A 20,558-nucleotide genomic window follows, 5' to 3' on the forward strand; every position below is an offset into this window, starting at 1 on the left:
AGAACAATTCATATGTTGAATATACCTGACATTTCAATGTGATTACCTAACTTTGAGAAGCATGGACATAGCTACTAAAGCCAGGGTTTCATTTTGCAAAATGTGTGTGCACGCATTAAATGTAGAAGACATTTTTGATGTGCATGAGCAATCAGGGCATCCTACAGTTAGTGGTCTAATTGCGCTGGGTGTTGTATGGGTATATGTTCTGTAATGAGTTGTCTAACAATGTGTAACCTTGCCTGAGGGAGCTGAAAAATGCAACTTCTAAAGCAGAGAGAAGCCTCGGGGAGTAAATGTGTTTACAATAGAACATTCCACTTGCATAAAACAGGATCATTTTGTAGATAATAACAGCCCTCAACTCATCCCTGTCAGTGCGATTTTCTTTGAACGTTATGTTTATGGAAATGACTGGTGCTGGATCTTCTCCTGCTTGAATCAGTAACTGTTTTTTGACATTTTAAAGGATAATATCTAGCCCATACAATATATATATGACAAATCTGTGCTTGCTCCCTCAAGACAGAACAAGATCTTTTTTTATGCATGGACTCTGAGGTGAACAGAGAGAGAGAGAGAAAGAGAGAGCAAAAGAGAGACAGAGAAACAGCGAGCACTGTAAAGGGGTTTCTATCCACCACCTTTCTGTAAATTTTAAAAATGTTCACAAAAGAGCCTCAGTGGAAATGCCAGAAATTCAAAAATGGCTAAATATTCCAGAGACAAGTGTTTATGCTCAGATTAGGCGGAAAAGTTGGGTTAACGATAAAGGAGAAACACGAATGAATGAAAGTCACATGTTTGGCACTATGTCCTCTCAGAAATGTTTGGCCTGGTGGTGTTCGCAGAGATTCAGTGGGCGACGGCGAAGTGGGACAGCCACTTCAGTCCTCATTAAATGGGCCGCAATGTGTCTGACTGTTGACTCTGAACTGTTATGGCTACAAATGCTTAAAACTGCCCTACTGAGAGCTAATAAAGGTTCAAGTCTGTCCATTGTACAGGGTTTGGGAATTGACATTGAATTATAAGATCATTTCACCTTTTTTTCAGGGTTAGTTCTTTTGTTTACATGCTACAGATGCTACCTCCTATTTCATTCCCAACTTAAGTGCCCATTCTTTAGAGTAATTTAAAATTTAAGTATAAGTTTAAAATTAAGTTTAAAATTCATGTAGTTTACCAATAGATTTTCCACTCAGCCTCTGGCACATTTCACTCAGTTACTGGCGTATTTTACTCAGCTACTAGCATATCTCACTCAATTAATGGCGTAAATCATTCGGCCACTGGCATATTTAACTCAGCCACTTATATATTTCATGCAATTACTGATATATTCCACTGTTGGTAGCCTTTTAGTGAACACTGCTAGTCTGCTGGTGAACCACTGATATTATTACTGTTCTGTACCATATTAAATCCGATAAACCCATTTTATGTTACATTTTACTGGAACCTTCACTGAATGGGCAGTCAACCTAAAGTCTTTCAGATAAACAGACAAATATTATTTCTTTTCACCTCAGCTGATGTTAGTAGCCTAGTCCCATCATAACTTGGTTCTCCTTGTATTTTTTTAGACAAGACACCAAGTGAGTCTACGAAGAGCTAGTTACCAATTCAAAACATGATAAATTCACTTTAAATTATGTTGAAAGTTTTATACCATTGAATCTATATGATTAGAGTATAAATAGAGCTTGACCTTAATATGAGTACTCTCATTTCTACAGCCCAATTCCATTTCACCCCTTGCCCCTACCACTCAGCCCTTACCCCTCTGTTTTGTGCGTTCATGCCTAGCGGTAGGGTGTCCCTATTTTTGTTGAGATAGAGGAGTAGGACGAAGTGTTAGAGCTACATGGCCCTCCAAATGGAGGTTTTTCAGAGGCTCACTCCAAACGGAGTCTTATAAGAAAAAAAGAAAAACCGGCAAGATGGCTGTGCAAGCGACCATAGAAACCCACAAATGTGAGTATTTTCTCTGATAAAAAAATATGATAACCATTGTATCATCTTAGTTTAATGTCTTTTTAATGTATTATGGTCCTTTTTTCATTACAAGCATAGAAAATCACTAATAGTATGCTGTCTCCATAGCTAGCTAGCTAAATTTCCCATTCCACCTAAAATGATGCAGCAGTTCTGACACCTGAAACACTAGAATGTGACTGCTACACCATTTAAGGTGGAATGGGAAAATTCGAACAAGAACCTGGCGAGTAGCACTGAAGAATTAGGGGTGGGCGATAAATAATAAATAATAAATAATAAATAATTCTCACATCCGCCCTCTTTGAAGACATATGATGCCCTAAATTTAACTGAAGACCAGCAGTGAGGTTGTTGAACTTCTCTTCTGCTATCACACAGATTAGCAGGGTCGCCTATAGAGCATTGCTAGTAGCCTGTTAATGAAGTAATGCTCTTTTTTATTTGATGGTTATTCCATTTCATAGGGGATGATTTCAACCACTACCCTAGGTAACTCAGTTCCAAGGAGCGAGATGACCCTCGAAAACAAGGGGTAGGGGTAAAAATAAGAAACGTGATTGGGCCTTCCTGTATTATTTGACTAGAGCTGCGTCTGCATAGTTGAATGAAACTCCATCCTTATCTGCTTTCAGTGATTTTGTCCAACCTGCTAGCCACGTAGAAGAGTTCTGCCAACATAGTTTGTCAGCCATGGGCTACAGATTAGGCAAAATCATGGAAAGCAGGTAGGAAATTAAGACTTGTTGAAGTATTTAAAACCAGCCTAGACTAACTAACTTGGCCAAGACGGCGGATCACCCATAAGACACTACTTCATAATATCACATTCCCAAGCCGTATAAGCCACGCACTGTGAGCAAGACTCTTGTCTCGTACCATACAGCACAAGCGAGTTACGTCATTTTTTGAAATTTGTGCAAAAAAAGTAGATGATGAAAAGTAGATGAGTATTTTGCTTTTTCTTTTACCAACTTTTTGAAAATTTACTCAAAATTTATGAAATGTCTAAATGGAAAGACCACTAGAGAAAAGAGAGACAAAGCAAGAAGGAGGAAGAACAGAAGAACAAGAGAAAAGAGAGAGAAAGGAGGAGAGAAAGGAGAAGAGAGAGAAAAGAGAGAAAGACAAAGAGAAAGAGCAGATAAAAAGGCAGAAAGAGCAAGAAGGAACAGAAGGAGTTATTTCCCTCTGGGTTCGGCCCACCTGTATTCCAACTTCTTGCGGTTGACACACACAGCACGCTGGTAGCCCTGGGCAACACATGTCTTGTGCCGGCTGCACTTCACCTTCTGGCAGGGGTCCTTAGTGGTGTCCACATCTGTAGAGGGACAGAGGACCATCAGTAAGCTGTATAACACCCTCTCACCTCTCAGCATGAAGAACAGTGATAAACCCAATCTGCTGGACATCTAATGTCTAATAAAAAGCAGAGATTTTCTTAATTCCTCACCAACTCACCAGACTGTCCTTTCTTAGCATAGTTCAAATCTACAGATCAGATGCAAACACAGTCACAGTTTAGGCTACTATCTGTCACCTCTAAACAAAGATTCACAAGTTAATTATTTTTAAATGTTTCAAAATTGAAGAAATTGCTGCTACTCATAATAGCTGGATGCTGTGATTCTGCTAATTGTTAGTGACAAATGAGCAAGATGGAGGCAGTAATTACTTTACTGAGATGTCGTCGCCAGCATTAGTATGCTCCCTCTTTCAGCGCTAATTAAACCTGTGCTTAAGTCACATGCTTGTCATGTCATTTGCTCAGCACCTGGGGCTACACTGGCATCAGCAAACATAATAATCTTTCCTGAATGAGGAATATTTGCATTTTCCTTCAGACTATTATGCATGTATTATGATGTTCATAGTACAGTGGCACTGAGTGAATCTATAAGTCTTATTTTATCACTATGGTGTCACGCAGATTAAAGAAAACACAAGAATGATGATGTTGCTATAGCAACAGACCCACTATAGAGCACTGTAGGACTGGACTGTGATAAGCACCACAAATTTCACTCCACACACATACGCCTGCAATTCTCACTCTCTAGATATCTCTTATAAAGTGTTACCAAAGAGCTTAACCTTATAAAACATGTAATTAGACTTTCCATATCCAAGCGGAGCCAAATCCAGCTTAGGGAGAAGGAGAAAATCCCAGCAACTTTAGCATCAACACTGCCTCTGCTTCCTGGCCTCATCATCGCAACTCATCCTTTGTTTACACATGCAGCAGCGTTTAATATGATCATCAGCGTCTCACACTGCAAGTAAGGAGCCCTAACTCTGAGCTAATGCGACCAGTAAGCGGGGCAGACAGGCTGACGCAAAGTGGCTTTAGCACTCACATGTCAGAGTAACTCGGAACAGCGCATGAAAAACTATATCTGCAAAGACTAAAAGCCTCTGACCTCAAAAATATGATTTGATTTCAGTTTTTTGGAAATGATTCAATACACCATGAAATATCAGATGTAACCCTGATTCAGTTTGATTTGGTTATGTTGATACAAATTGATAAGTAACTACAAGGACTACAAGGAAAGGAAAACAGCTGATGAAAGCAATATGTTTTAGGATTATTAGAAAATAGCCCAATAATTTTCTTTTTAGAAATAAAAAAAAACAGTGCATATTCATTGAGTATTATTATAGGCGAAAACTGATTCCAAAATCAATTTCTCGCTTAGGGTGTGAGATTTTTGGAGTTGTCATGGGCTGGAGGTTAGGGAACCAGCCCTGTGACTGGAAGGTCACCGGTTCAATTCCTTGAGCTGACCGTATGTGACTGAAGTGCCCTTGAGCAAAGCACCTAATCCCCAACTGCTCGCTGGGCACTGCAGAGAGGGCTGCCTACCGCTCCGGGCAAGTTTGCTCACCCCCTAGTGTGTGTGTGTTCACTAGGGTGTATGTGGTGTTTCACTGCATGGATTGGTTAAATGCGGAGGTGAAATTTTCTCGGTTGTGGCACTAATAAGGGTCACTTAATCTAATCTTAATTTTAATCAAATCCACTTATATCTCTACCTTCAGACTGATGTGTCAGTGTGGGCATTGTTACAGAGCTCTATTATTTGGGTAACCACATGAAAAATGATCACAGTAAATGGTTAAACCGTGTTGGGTGAGTGGGGGTATTTTTTCTCTTTGCTGTCTCTTTTATGTATTTTTATTTTATCACATGAATATTAATAAAGATAACAACAACAATAATATTAATAGTAAAAATCTTTTGTCTTCTAATTTTGAGACAATTTTTTTCCAAACGCTGGAACGGATGCATGAGCCAACACAGTGATAACGCATGTGTTCAAACTTTTGTCAAATAAAAGAACATAACAATATGTAACATAACAAAGAACACAATTCAATAAGTTGTGGTGGTATTATACTATCATCTTTAATTTGGAAATGAAACTGAAATTAATCTAGTAAGAAAGAACGGAACTGTGTAAGTTACGTTTACTTTATTGACTGTGTGGTTGTAGCCTCTTAGCTTAGCCTAAAACCTTCTTCTCTGAAGCGACTTCGCCTGAGGCCATTAGATGTTTGAGAGCTGAGTCATGGGTTTTTCCAAGACCTGAAGCTGTTTTGTCTGATGTTTGAAACTTCTGATGCTGTGCTTTAAGGATGTACACTGTACCATTTAGGTGGCTTCCTCGAGCACAGAGCGAGTTTAACCAGAGCAGCTCAACAGCTGCATTTCTACATCAATCTCTCATCAATATATGTTAAGTACAATAAAAGTGGTATTAATGTAGGTCATCCCATACCAACATATTTAGTTATGTTAACATGTGGGAATACTAGCATTATCCTATGGTTTGCATAAAATAAATCAATAAATGAGCAAGTTCTTTTATTAGACTGGTAATAAAAAACTAGTAAACAAGTTATTACCATCACTGGGAGCTGTTACCACAGCAAGTCTGTTAACTGTTACAGAGAACAGCCCTAACTGATGATTTTTTATGCCCTTACTAAAAGCCATGATGATGACATTCAAGAAGATGAAAGGGAACTGGTCATGTTACTGATTGTTTCTTCATTATGAAGGACATTGATCAGTGGATCTGCTAGGGAGACACTGTTTTAAATTAGGCCTTCAGCCATTTTCAGACACATTAATTATCCACAGTGCTACTGCTTGAACAATGTGACAGAACATAATGCTGGACACAGATTCTGATCTGCTTATTGGCAGTGTTACAAGCCCTTTATGTTGATCTTATATATTAATAGGAGCAGGTAATATGACCATTTCAATCTAATTACGCTGTATTTTTGTGGTGCTACATCGGTGGTTCTTCACACCTGTAACAGTTTGGTGTGATGGTTTTATTTCACTTAATGTGGGATAAAGTACCCATTCTTTTCAGGTACATTTTCTTAGCTGAACATTCAGAATAAAAGGAGTCACCGCTCCCTCTAAGATCAGTGAGCAGCTTTTCATTTGTCCCTTTAAGCCTGGAATAAAAAGCCCTGTAGGGCACTCTACAGATGTTTGACTTTCAAGCAGAGACATCACACTGCTTGAGTTAGGTGAGGCTGGGAAAATTCTTTCAAGTATTCTTTCTTCTCCAGCCTTATTAAACTCAGAAAGAAGGAGGTCATCTGAACAGATACCATTAATTGAGGTCAGAGGGCAAATAAAGAAAAAGAGAAAGTTCCAGAAATTGCTCTCTGCTTAACACATATAATTAATAGAACTTTTACTTTCAGAACACAGTTTTGTGTGTTAATATCTTTGTATGTCTTTTCTAATTAACTCTTAGCTACCTAATGATAAACAGCTTTAACCCCTTGAATGGCCAGGGCTCACTGGCAGGCCTGAAGTTTATTACACACTTCCACAACCTAGGAATAGCTCAGCCAGTTTGCATTGAAATCCTAGTTCCTGAATAATAAGCCTTAATACATAATAAGCCTGTGATTTTAAGGGGTTAAACTGCTTTTTCTCCTGCTTTAACTTCTATGATACCTCTGTCTATTGGGTCAATCTTTAAGAAAACCTCCTAACTCCACTTTGTTTTTATTTTTTCCACACTATTTGAAAACTTCATCTGCCCTTGTGTACAATGTATAAGCACTTCATTACAAATGCAGCAGCAAAGTTTTTTTACAGTTATGTTAAGTAAGCAAAGATTTTTTCTTCTCTTATAAAGTTACCATTTTAGAAATATGATGATTTCTTATGGCATTTTAAGCAAAACTCCAAAAGGCATGAGAAAATGCATCTTGGCAAATCTATGAGACATTTAGTTCTCATGCAGTCATAAATGGGCAATATATGTGTCTGTCTGGACTCTTTTGATTCAAACAGTACAGACAATAATTCACAAATGCCATCACAGGCAATAAAAGCACTTATAATTAATTCCTGTCGAATGGTTAGTAGTAAGAGGGTTGATGATTCTTCAGGAGACTTTGAGTGTTGAACTTAAAAATGAATCATCAAATTCATAGACCTCTGCACTCCAATGTCTGCGGCTTAAGTGGATTCATGCTTTGTGGGAACAAAGCCAATGTCACTCAGTACTAAATCAAGCCCCCAGGGCTCTTATTGGGCCTTCAGTGGAACTGGCAATTACCCATTAATTACATTCTGAGATATTTGCTAATGGACTTCTCTATTCTGTGGACTTCATTTGAACTGCAAATCAAGACACTGTGTTCAAATGTGCCTGGCCATCGCTCTGTTCCAGAACACAGAGGAGATGACCTCATCTTAGCTATAAGCAATTAGATCTAGTAACATCTTACATCTAGCCTGGCAGCTGCTTTGAGGAAAAAGGTTGTCCACAGTGATAAGGACAGCTAGCACAGACCACTTTGAGCGGAAGGACATAAGCCATCATGAGTGCACATCATCAGACTCTAGCCGTTCAGCCCACTGCATAACTGTTCCTTTTTAAAGCAGCATGGGACACCATTCAGCATGCTGTAGGTAGAAAGCATAAGATAATTCTCTAGCTGAGAACTGATTGTGACTGTTTTCTGATCTGCTCCTTCCAAAGAATGCCACACTCAGTTTAGACCTGCCTGTGAGTGAACACAGTTCAACGATTAGTGGTTATTATTAACGTATGAGAGACTTACTTTCATTCGAGCCTTGACTTTCATCCCATGATCTGATGTAATCATCCTGAAGGAGAGAGAGAGGTTTTTGTTAAATATACTGTTGACATTAACTTGGAGACTGATGAACTGAGCTTATGTTGTGATCTGGATTCCAAATAATTAAATCGTCATGGGTTTGCAAGGCAGAAAATGACAGACAGGAAAACAAGCAGACTGCAAAAACTTAAAAAGCAGGGAACAAAAGCAAAGGGTTAAAAGATGGCTATTCATTTGAAATTCTAGGAGTTAAAGAGATGGTAAGAGAGTTAGAGAGCTTTGAATTCCTCATCTTAAGAGAGACATCAAAGAAAGGCAAGGGCATGAGACAGATTTAGACAGCGTTACTGACCTCCACTTCCTGGTGAAACGTGAGGCAGATGAATCAAAGAGAAAAGAAAAGGAGGCAGTTAGAGGAGAACAATGAGTCTCTTAGGAGATATTACAAAAGAAAAAAAAAGAAGATAACGTACAACCGCTTAAAATATCTCTTAGGCCCCCAGGCAGAACTTTTGATATTTCATCTGCATATTCCCTTATGCACCCACTAAGAATAGGCTAGCACTGTTTGTCATGCACTTGCTATTCATCAGAGTCGTCAGAGTCACATGAAAGCATTATCGCTAATTATTCACCTTGCAATGTTTTGCTGGCTGTTCTGAATGTAAATAAGTAGTGTAAATGCAGGCTGATTGGACTGGCTCTTAGTCAACCTCATAAATGTATAATGACTATGAATGTCTACAGCTTCTGTGGTCAATGCAGTTTAAGTCAAATGGTATTACAAGAAATATTCAAACATAAAATAATACAAAAAAGTGTCTCCTTGAGTAAGAGCAAGGTTTATGTTAGCATCATCTGCATGTGTGAAGATATAAAACAGTGTCCAGCACAGATTACAGTTTACTTGTCCTACTCCAATGATAAATACAAGCCATTCTGTGAATTTATGTGCCTTCTGCTAGAGCTGTAGACTTTCGAGAAATACGCTGTCGTAAAAATTTACAGTACATGAAAGGGTTGCCAGAAACCCCTTCATGCCGTAGAGTGTGACATTGGGAATAAGCATTCCTCATAAAGGGGAACGGTGCTCTGGCATTTCATTTAGAGGCCTGCTTCATGGAAATAAATTACTCTATGATTGGCACGAAGTCAACTCACCCATTTGCGCAACCTTAATCAAACTCCTCAGCCAATTAAAGGCTTTTTCGTTCGTCAAAACGAAAAGCACCTTGAATTCCTTAGTACAATGAACTCATGAATGAAGTCATTCTCTGTCAGGCTAGCATCTCAAACCTTTGATAATCTATAGCAGTCATGTTCTTGGTATTCTGATGTGTTCATTTCTTAAATGCTTTTTAGTGCCCTGGTATGGCATGCAGATGAAATCAATGCTTTTATGGAGTCACAGTGATGAAGCTATTTCAAGGCTTCTTTTTTAATGCATGTAAATTGGACATATCTCCAGCCAAATGCAATCATCAGACGGCTTTTGACATGCACTCCTGCTGACTGTATGACGGTTTTACACTCAGACAGCACAAAGTGAGTGGAAAATGTTCTGCCAATGTGTTCCCCATCTCTGCAATGATAAGCAAACACAAGCATGAGTCAGAGCACTGAAACATTGCCATAGCACACAGAAATATTGCCATAGTATCATCGGTTTTGCATACCAACATTCACCTGCTTATGTGTAGAATATGGGCAAATGAAAGCTATCATTATACTTTGATGTACACTGAATATTACCAATGTACCTACTCATACAGTCCTCAGGCTCATTAACATTATCACTGGGATTAAGTAAGGTTTAAATGTTAGAATCCAGGCTGGAATTCTTTCATCTCATCACAATTTTGCAAAGCTGTCATGATACTGTAAGATTTTATGACTCTCCTAAGAACCCTTTAAAGCACATTACATGCCATTATGTTAACTGACAGAGGAACCCCTATATTTAGCATGTCTTGTATTGCAGAGGCCTCTGTAATGCAATGTGTGGAGCAGAGTGTGTGTGTCTAATGTAGTTTTGCTATTCGCAGCCCGAACACTCCGCACAGCCTTCTTAGGCAGATTAGCAGCATCACTGCTGGACTTCAGTAGAGCTCAGAGAGCCACAGACAGGCTCAGCTTGAAGCCACAGACAAGCTCAGCTCACAGCCTGGACAGTGTGATATTTTAGATAGCATGAGGAGATTCTTTCACTCAGTTAAGGTGTCTGTGACATCTTTCATGATAACTTGACAACAGCTAAAAAATGAAACCTTTCTAGAATGGTGAAATTTTATGCACAGTAGGGTTGCACAATGTATCAAAAGTCAAGTCCTGTTTCAACACTACAGCAGGGTAAATAATTCAATATTCTAACTTTCAGTACCTTCAAATCTTTAAATAAGCTAACATTATATTGATGTATTCTGACTAGAGGTAAGTACATTTTGCAAAGGGATGGCTACACTGCACTAAATCTAATGAAACAAGACTAACTATGTTCTCTTTTTAATGAAGCATGCACTTAATCAGTGTTTGTAAAGTATATATTGATGATATTCATGATATGCTCAGAGAAACATATGGTCAATCACAATAATTTATCATGGTAACAGTCAAATGTTGCCTACCTCTAATTGCGCATGCTAATTTGATGAGGCTGGGCAAAAGAACACTCATTAGCATAAAACATACAGGTGTAAGGCTTATTCAGTAACATATTGTCACCGTTGGAACAAAACTTCATATATTCAAAAATGGTATCTTTACGGGAGAAGGAATAAATATTCTTAACCTGTAATAGAAAATACTGTAACAAAGTTTTTCTCAGGTAATTTTAAGTTTCTGTTGGTCTGTTCAAATTTTAACACAATGCAAAAGGAAACTGGACTTGTCAAAGTATGTAGAAAAATGGGAAATTATAAAAATGGAGCAACCATATGTGACTTTATGCTCCTAGCAGGCATGTGCCCATATAATAAAATTATATTATCACACATTTAAGAAGATAAATAAAAGAATTATATTTAAAAGGTTTTAATGTCATACATTCTAATTTTTTTTTTTTTAATAGCAATATGGTGGAGCTGGAGCTGGAGTTACTTGGACTGGAGTTGAGAACCCTACCACAGGCCACTGAGACCTTTACCTCCAACATCAAATAAAGTATGAAACCTATTACTAGTGCCTGTACTGTACCACCAAGAGAACAACTTCTCTTTCTGCTCTTTCTTTAACTGTGCTGTGGCTGTTTTTGATTGTTTACAAGCTCTGGTCAGGGGAAGAACTATATCACATTATCAGAGAGTGTGAGCACAGTAGGAGTTTGCGAAAGCAGAGCTGTTCTGCACCTCTAAAAATATCTGATGAAACTGCAATATGTTCTACAAAAATGCGGTAACAGTATTTCAAAGTGTCCTTGATATCATTACTGCACGTTTAATATTGCAGTATACTGAATCACTGGAACCGACACATGTCTAGCTCCTAGCAACAATCAGTGGTGTGACCCATTTTGTATTTGTTTTAAACACAGTGTGATGAATGTTATCTCACTGTTAATCTTTGTTCCAGATCATGTTGAATGAGGCTGTGTTCAAAATTTTTTTGTTGCTTATTTGATTTATTTAACATTTTACGGGTTTTGTATTGACATACAGATTACTGTCTTTGCCTACAAATCCCATTTCCAGGAATGCTGGGACATTTTGCAAAATGCAATAAAAACAATTATTTCGAATCTCTGTATTTTGTATATTTAAACAAATTTTGAATTTGATGCCTGCAACACATTTAAATAAGTGGCATGGGGAAAAATAACAGTGAAAAGTTTATAGAATATTTAAGGTACATTTAAGGTACACTGTTCTGAAACATTTCACTATAAGCAGGTGAATTTATAACAGGACGGGGTATCATGATTGGATATAAGAGGAACATCCACCAAAAGCTCAGTTTTTGCAAGTAAAGATGGGTCATGGCTCACCACTTTTTGCCAAACTTCATGAGAAAAATGTCAGTTCTCTTGAACCTTTACTTAACTGATGTAAGTACAAAGAAAAGATGTTTTCACTGAACAATTTAATTCTATTTTGTAAATATAGACAAATTTAGAATATGATGCCTGCAGCACACTCAAAAATGTTGAGAGAGAAGCATGTTTACCACTGTGTTACAACACCTTTCCTTTTAATTACACTTTTTAATCATTTGGGAATTGAAGACACTAATTGCAACAGATTTGCAAGCGGAACTTTTGCCCATTCTTGCTTGAAACAAGACTTCAGCTGCTCAGCAGTCCGTGGTTGTCGTTGTCTGATTCTCCTCTTCATGATGTGCCATACTCTGGACTGCAGGCACGCCAGTCAAGCACACGCACTCTGTGTCTATGAAGCCACACTGTTGTAGCACGTGCAGAATGAAATAACCATGGACTTCCAAGGAAAATGTCATCTTGTTGGCAGCTTATGTTTCTCTAAAATCCCAATATACGCCTCTGCGTCAATGGTACTTTCACACATATGCAACTCACTCAAGCCGTGGGCGCTGATGCTCCCTCATTCCATGACAGATTTCGCACCTTTCGCTGATAAAAGTCTGGATGGTCCCTTTCGTCTTTAGCACAGAGAACTCAATTTCCGTTTTTCCCAAAAAGCTGAAACGTGGACCCACCTGACCACAGCACACATTTCCATTGTCTTTTGGACCATCTCAAATGAGCTTGCACCCAGAGAACTTGTGGTGTTTCTGCATAGTATTGTTGTGTGGCTCTCCTTGCATAATAGAGTTTCAAGTTGTATTTCTTGATGCAGTGGCAGACTGTGTTAAGTGACAATGGTTTTCCAAAGTATTCTCGAGCCCATATGGCTATACTGAACACAGTAGTTTGACAGTTTCTCATGCATTGCCGTCTGAAGTTCATGCCATTTAACAGTGGTATCAGGCCTGGCCCTCTATGGACAGAGATTTCTCTGGATTCGCTGAATCTTTTCAAAATATTAGGTAAGGGAGATGATGAAAGATGTAAATTCTTTGCCATCTTGTATTGAGAAATGTTCTTTTTTAACTGACAATTCTCTCATCAAGTTTGGCACAAAGTGGTAAGCCACGACCGATCTTTGCTTCCAAAGATGGAGCCTTTGGTGGGTGCTTCTTTTATCCCTATTTATGATACACCCACCTGTTAACAAGTAACCCACTTTTTCAATTTTTCAAAACTGTGTAATTCTATAAATAGTTTACTCTTATTTTTTCTGTCCCAACTTTTTAAAGTGTTTTGCAGGCATCAAATTCAAATTTTTTTATATTTACAAAATACAATTAAGTTGGTCAGCCAAAACATGAAAAGACATTTCTTTGTACTTTTCTCAGTAAGGTTCAAAACAATAAACAAATCACAGATTCTTGTTTGCAGTGCATTTTACAAAATGTACCAACTTTTCTGGAAATGGGGTTTGTATATCTATGTGGTGAGATAAACACACTGTACAACACTTATTTTGCCTAAAATTTGAGAACGTTGTGTTATTACATTTGTCAGACATTCAACAGAGCTGGATGAATAAATTTTGCCAATGTTACTCACAGAACACTGTCTCATGATGAGAACACTGGTTCACAGTCTGTTAATCCCTTAAATCTCCATAATGAAACTAAGCATGTCAGACATGCACTTCGCAAATTGAACTGTGCTTTAGAGGCATGCATGAGTGATGTGAGCCTGTCATTTGGATTTGTTGAGTCCATGCACATGGCTGTGTGCACACATGGCTTTGAGAGCTAACTCAGCAGGAGTAGGTGAGCATGTAGGTGAGCAAGGTAACTCATCATCATCAGTCTTTACATTTCAACTAAGAGACATGACTGGCACACATAAATACCTATGGACAAAGCACTAGTATTGCAATTCTATTGCAACATATTGCAACTATTTGGTTCTTATTAATATTTGTTTGATTTCAATATTCTAATTTCAACACCTGAATGATACTTTTCAATGCCTTTGTTTTCATTACAAACTAAAAGCAGGGTGTGACTTAAGCCAGAAATCAGTGTGAGGTGCTGGAAAAGGGTATTTTTAATGACCGCAACGGATTGAAGAGTAATCTAGAAGCACGGATGTTAAAACACGCTTTAGGGGCCCCATCCTACTCTTTTTTTGTTTTTTTGTTTTTTTACCGAGGTCCACCTCTAACATTTGTGCCAAAAATAGTCATAATTCATCTTTACATGACTATTTTCTAACCTCTCTTCATCCCTTAGGATTAAACAGGCTGTTTTTGTTGGTGTGCCTTGCAAACTAGTATGTGGAAATTACCTCTGTTCTGACTGGCTGTCCTGTATTGTGCCTCAGTCAAAAAACTGTCTGTGCTGAAATGTTCCTAATGTGTGAATGGACAGGGCTGTAGGTTGCTGTCGGCTGAAAACACTCACCAAGCACTTTATTAGGAACACTTGTACACCTACTCATTCATGCAATTATCTAATCAATTATCTAATAATGTGGCAGCAGTGCAGTGCAGAAAATCATGTGGATACAGGCCAGCAGCTTCAGATTCTTTTCACATCAACCATCAGAGAGGGGAAAATTGTGATCTCACTGACTTTGACTGTGACATAATTGTTAGTGCCAAATGGGCTGGTTTGAGTATTTCTGTAACTGCTGATCTCCTGAGATTTTCACGCACAACAGTCTCTTGAGTTTACTCAGAATGACGCAATAAAGAAAAAAACATCCCTTGAGCAGAAGTTCTGTGAGAAAGTCAGTGTTCTTCAGTGGCCTTTTTAGTCACAGGATCTGAAACCAATAGAACATCTTTGGAATGTGGTAGAACAAGAGATTTGCAGCATGAAAGTGCACCTGAAAAATCTGCAGGAATTGCATGATGCAATCATGTCAACATGGACCGGAATCTCAAGGGAATGTTTCCAACATCTTGTGGAATCCATGCCACAAAGAATTGAGGCTGATCTGGGAGCAAAGGGAGGCCCTACCCAGTATTAGTATAGTGCTCCTAATAAAGTACTCAGTGAGTGTACGTAAATGTATTGGTTTTGTGACTTCACTGAAACAAATAATTCAAAACAGCCTGTTTTTTAGTTTACATACAGACTGCTTGGACTGAGGAATGAATGGTACATTTTAAAACTGTAACAATGTTTATATACGACAGCAACTATTTTATTTTAAAAAAGCAAGGAAAAGTCAGTTTTCCATGCTATGGGGCCTTTAAAGCAACACTTTGTAGGATTTGGGGATTTGGAGAACCTCTTTGGTTGAAAAGTGTAATTGCACACAACATGCAGAAGAACGTTTTAAAACATCAGTTGTGCTTCGGACTTGTGACTTTTGCAAGTGTGTTGAAAGAGTATACAAAGAGGACGTGTCTTCGGAGGATGTGAGTGAATAATGTACTATTGTCATCATAACTTCATCAGTATAATGTTGATTTTGCATTTGAGACCTAAACATTGAGCAGGACCTTCTTTTTGAGCCTGTGCATGTGATGTTAATATGTAAGGACGTATGATGTGGTCCGAAAAACTTCCATCAAATCTCTCCCAGTACCTATGACTTTTAAATGATTTTAATTGATTCTCCACACTGAGTAATGCTACTTCTTTCAGTTTTAACAAAAATATTACATAGCGCTACTTTAAAGAATGTAATTTAGACAGCCTATCAGCAGTCCAGATTTTGGAACAAGCATGTTTATTGGCTCACACATGCCAAGATTGACTGCTTAGATATGGAAATTCGATATTGGTCTGTACCATAAAGGTTTTGAATTTCAATATCCAGCTCTAATTGAGGCTGCAGTTGAGAATTGAGAAATGCAACAGTGAATCAATAATGTTACAGGGTAAATATTGCACTGCATTATTTTTACCAAATGTATTTATTTTTCACCACTATGGTAACAAAATGTCACATCTTCGAAATGGAAAGTTTACAGGAGAAGAAAAATATTTGTAACTTCTATGCTAAGTTGATGTAATGAGACTAATTCTAAGTAATTGTACTATATTCATTGGTTGACACTGTAAATAGGCAATCATTGTGATACTGTAAAAAAATGAACAGTAAAAATCTGGAATTGTGATTGGCCAGGATGCTGACAGCAGACAGTAAAAAGGTGTTGTGAATGGTTAGAGTAGAGTCATTTGCATATTGCAGCATTCCACAATATCAGTAAATAGAGGGCCAAAATCTCAATAATGATTAAAGAACAATATATTGTGCAGCTACAGTCAGAAAGCAATTATTCCTTCTACTCTACCACTGCAAAGTCAGTTACACTGCTCTCCAAAGTGCCTGGCATGTCAGGGTAAACTAGAAGGACACTTCAGTACATACTGGGAAGACAACAGTGAACATGTTCTCTGCTTTGTGTCTCTCTGTCCCATATGTAATGAATAATATCACGTACAGCCTGTTCCCTCCTACCTACTGTGGCCTCTTTCAGCTCACTTCATGTTATATAGCAACCCTAAAATGCTTCTCGACAATTCAAACCACACTCTCCTTTTCACCAACTGCAACCTTTCAGCCCCATTTACTCACACACAAAAGAGTCTCTTTGACGAGCTTTACATGCTTATAATGATTACATGTAGGAGGCCTGCAGTAAAGTTGCCCTCCATAATTGATCAAAGTCAGGCGCATCCATGTGGTGAAGGCTTCACAATAGTCTGGCATCCCACGCAAAAAGATCACACCACAGGGACACTGACAAGCATCTGGGCTCCTCGCAGCTTGCAAAACACACGTGTTCACATTCAGCTGCTTTTCGACCGGGAATCAAATCAGTCATGTACTGCAAAAAGCAGAGGAATAAAGGCCGCAGAACGCTCCCAAGTATGTCTTCACTGTCATAGCACGGCTGGAGCGGAAAGGCAAGCATAAGCCTCCTACTTGATTTATGCATGAGGCCCTTTTTTGACTAGGCTTTTCAGATTAGCAGCAGCACTGCACATCAAAAGCACCGCTAACAGCCCACTCGGCTGATTCGCAGCCCTCCAGCCTTCCTTCATGTGCAGGAGGAAGCTTGAAGGCCTGCCATTCTGGAGAGGTTTTCAGAACCAAGAGGAGAGAGAAGCAGGCAGCCCCTCAGAGGCAGATTTCTGACCCAGACAGAGAGATCAGCTGAAGAAGCTGAAAGGCTGTACAGAGAATACAATGAATATCTCAGAGAGAATGCCCTGCAGTCGCTTGTCATTGACTATTGTCTACGAGGGAAACACATAACCGTGGGAGGAAGGCTGGTGCTCTGTGTTGTAGGCAGTGTGTTTAGCTTTTAGATTCTACGTGAGACGTGAAAGATAGCTCATCCTCATCATGCACAGTGATGCACGAGAGCCAGGAGCATTAAGAGGCTTTCAGACAGCTTGAGCTATTATTTAAGGATTGGTTTGAGGTTAATGAATGCCTTGCAGTAGGGTTCCATAGTAAAAACAGTGGGGGAAAAAAGTAGTCAATGATTTCACCTTGTCAGTCAGACAGTATGTGCCCACAGACATGCACTGAGATGTTCATGGAAGTGTCCATGGTTTTTATTAGAGCGTTTGGCAATATTAAAACATAGAGACCAATTTCATGACAATAATTAACACACAATATATAGTGAAGCCTTATAAGGTGCATATTTCTACCACACCAAGGAGCGAGATGGGGTCAGAACAGGAGAGACAGGAAGCTGTACTAAATCACAAAGCAATAGTAAACGTATTCAGAAAATTGCAAGACCTCATGCAAGCATTGTTATCCCAGAGACTGATTATACCTTAGAGCAGGCGTGTCAAACTGGTGTTGCGGAGATTAGCGTTTACACTCATTTACTGTTTTGAATTCAGTTCATGTAGGCATTGCTAATTTGCTGATGAGCTGAATCAGGCGTGTTTAATGAGGCAGTGTGCTGAGGTGTGCAATGTTTTGGCCTGCAAGGACTAGAGCCTGACACGTGCCTTACAGGTTCTTTGCTTTACTTCAAAGCATAATCTAGTTAGAGCTGCCATTCATTCAATAAAAGGTGGTAACTTTATGTGATCCTTACACAATGCTAGAAATTACTCAAGTATAACTGTATTTGGTATTGTTCTAGGTTTAATCAACTCTCTTGGAGGTTGTTAAAATAGCAACATTGTTATCCTAAACCTAAAGAAGTTATGCCTGATATACCTCTTCCTTTTAATCTAACAACCTATAAATTCCCATTTCTACCTTTTGTTTCCCATGGTGAAGTTTCTCATCTCATCCCTGTAACTCAGTTCTATCTGTCAGTCCTACTACCGTCCAAAAAGGGTCTGGAGGGATGGAGGGTGGGGTTCTGGCCTTCTAGCTCCAAACAGAGGCCACCCACAACTCCTGCCCAAGTTTTCAGCATTGTCGTCCCCCCCCCTAATCACACTCCCTCTTTTCACTCAAACTACCACCATACATTAAAGTAGTACTGCAAATAGTATGGTACATACATGGTGTAATAAACAAATACATAAAGAACTCTTAAACATCTACTGATTTACTATAAGCAAAGGCAAGTGTCTGAAACCAGTTAAAATCCAAGGCGCCCCAATACAATCCTTATGCCAGTCCTTACAATCTTATTCTGCACACATTCATTCAGCTCAGGCTCTGTTTCTCCCGAGTAGGTGCTGCATGGGTAAATTAGCCTAAACAACCTCCTTCTGACCCAGCAAAACCCTCCTAGTCGTTAGTCTTCAATACGCCAGGCTCTTCAGCCACAATAACACTCCCCCAACCCGAAGGGACTGAATGACAGCTCTCAAAGTGAGAATGAGAGGGAGCAATACAGGAGAGGCAGGAAACCAAGTGATGCCTTAAAATGAGCAAATCTGACACCAGAAGCAGTCAATAATGCATTCTTCCCCAAAGCAGTGAAGAAAAGTGAGGGACTTGACTGCTATGGAGCAGAGCTTGACAGCTTTGACAGGTCATGTCAACTTTACACCTTTATTGAGCTCATTGGACCTGATCCCAGTACACCCTGACTCATTATGGCTGGAAGCAGACAGCACTGTTTTGGCATTTGTAACAACTCTGTGCCACTTAACCTAGGAAGTCATTACTACTTTTCAAGTTGCATTCATAATATCAGGTACATCATGTTTGTGAAAGATGAACCCTTAAAGCTTCTTTGTATGTCCATGTGATAAGGCTTATTTTCCAGTAACTACATGGAATACAATGCAAAGTTATAAAGTTATAAAAGTGAACAATGGAAATCTTGATCCGCCAACAGCTGCATCAAGATGAAGAGATTAAGTCCTCTGACTTTACAGAGAATGTGAAATGAGGCAGCACAGACAACTCCATGCGCATTTTCCACAAAAAAAAGTCAGTGCACTGTGTTATTTCAGTTGTTGTCTTGTTCTTTAGAGTGTGCTGAGACTTCCAGGAACAAAGTAGAATAACTAGTGGAAAGATGGAAATGTTGCATAGTGGGCATAGTTCAGTCAGAGGAGTAATGATGTTAGGAACCTTGTAAATGGGATGAAAAGGCCTGCTTGGGGACATGTAAGAGCCAGGGCAGGTCTGAACCTGGACTGGAGACTCCAAATTAGTCTGAGACTGCCACACTCTGCACCTGCACTTTCCAGATAAAACGCCCAGTTCAGCAGGAAAGGGCACGAACCCCAGTAGCAGCATGATGAAAGACTATTTTTTCTAAACTCAATTAAAGCCCACCTATGGTTTTGGTGTGTAGCCAAGACGAGCTTCTGCAAACCCCCCTCAGGCCCCACCACCCCCAAACTTGACTTTCTTAGCTGCCATATCATTGTGCTTCATCTCCACTATCTTTTAAAGCAATGGTTCAGACAAAAATGAAATTTCTTCTTAACCCAAATACATTCGATCAGCCAAGACACTGTATTTTTGTTGTGTCAGCTTGCTTCTTTAGTTCTGCATTAGAGTATACCTAACTAGTAGTAGGAGCTTATAGTCACTACTTTAGCACTGTTCAAACTGCAAGCCTCAATGATTACATACTTGCTTCAAGCCATGTTGAGTTGTTAAGGAATATCAAATAGACATGTTTATGTGGTTTCTGAAATTGTAAGGCATGGTAATGTCTAAATTTGACAAACGAATGTTGTAAAGCAAAAAACCGTAGCAGCAGTCATCTTGAAACCTGAATTTTGTCTCAACTTGTCCATTTTATAGAGCAGCAGTGGTGTTACCAGAATTCATTTTGGTGAGGAGGGTTGGGGGGATGCTGGGTACAGGTTGAGGGAACCAGCCAGACATCACTATAGTAAGGATAACAACCAGCAACTTGCCTTCTTCATTGTAGCTACCATAACCAAGAAAAAAAAGAAATATTAAGCACTACACACAATTGCTCACCTTGAATTTAAGTGCTACAGCTGACCACGGTGGGTAAAGGCTAAATAACAGTAACCACAGGCCTAGGCAAACACTA

At 39.1% G+C, this 20,558-nt stretch overlaps 1 protein-coding gene across 2 annotated transcripts in view; it reads right to left on the reverse strand.

Moving 5' to 3' along the window:
• The window catches only part of spock2 (SPARC (osteonectin), cwcv and kazal like domains proteoglycan 2), a 42,801-nt gene that overhangs the window by 14,231 nt on the left and 8,012 nt on the right, over positions 1-20,558 (reverse strand). Inside the window, exons 2-4 of one of the 2 annotated variants that reach the window (XM_036574201.1) lie at positions 8,477-8,485; positions 8,107-8,152; positions 3,205-3,319 (exon numbers count right to left, since the gene is read on the reverse strand). In XM_036574201.1, coding sequence (XP_036430094.1) covers positions 3,205-3,319; positions 8,107-8,152; positions 8,477-8,485 — 170 coding nt within the window. The remainder of the gene's footprint in view (positions 1-3,204; positions 3,320-8,106; positions 8,153-8,476; positions 8,486-20,558) is intronic. The other variant, XM_036574203.1, reaches the window with a different exon arrangement.

This window comes from Colossoma macropomum, unplaced genomic scaffold (assembly GCF_904425465.1).
Source record: "Colossoma macropomum unplaced genomic scaffold, Colossoma_macropomum, whole genome shotgun sequence".
NCBI lineage: Eukaryota > Metazoa > Chordata > Actinopteri > Characiformes > Serrasalmidae > Colossoma > Colossoma macropomum.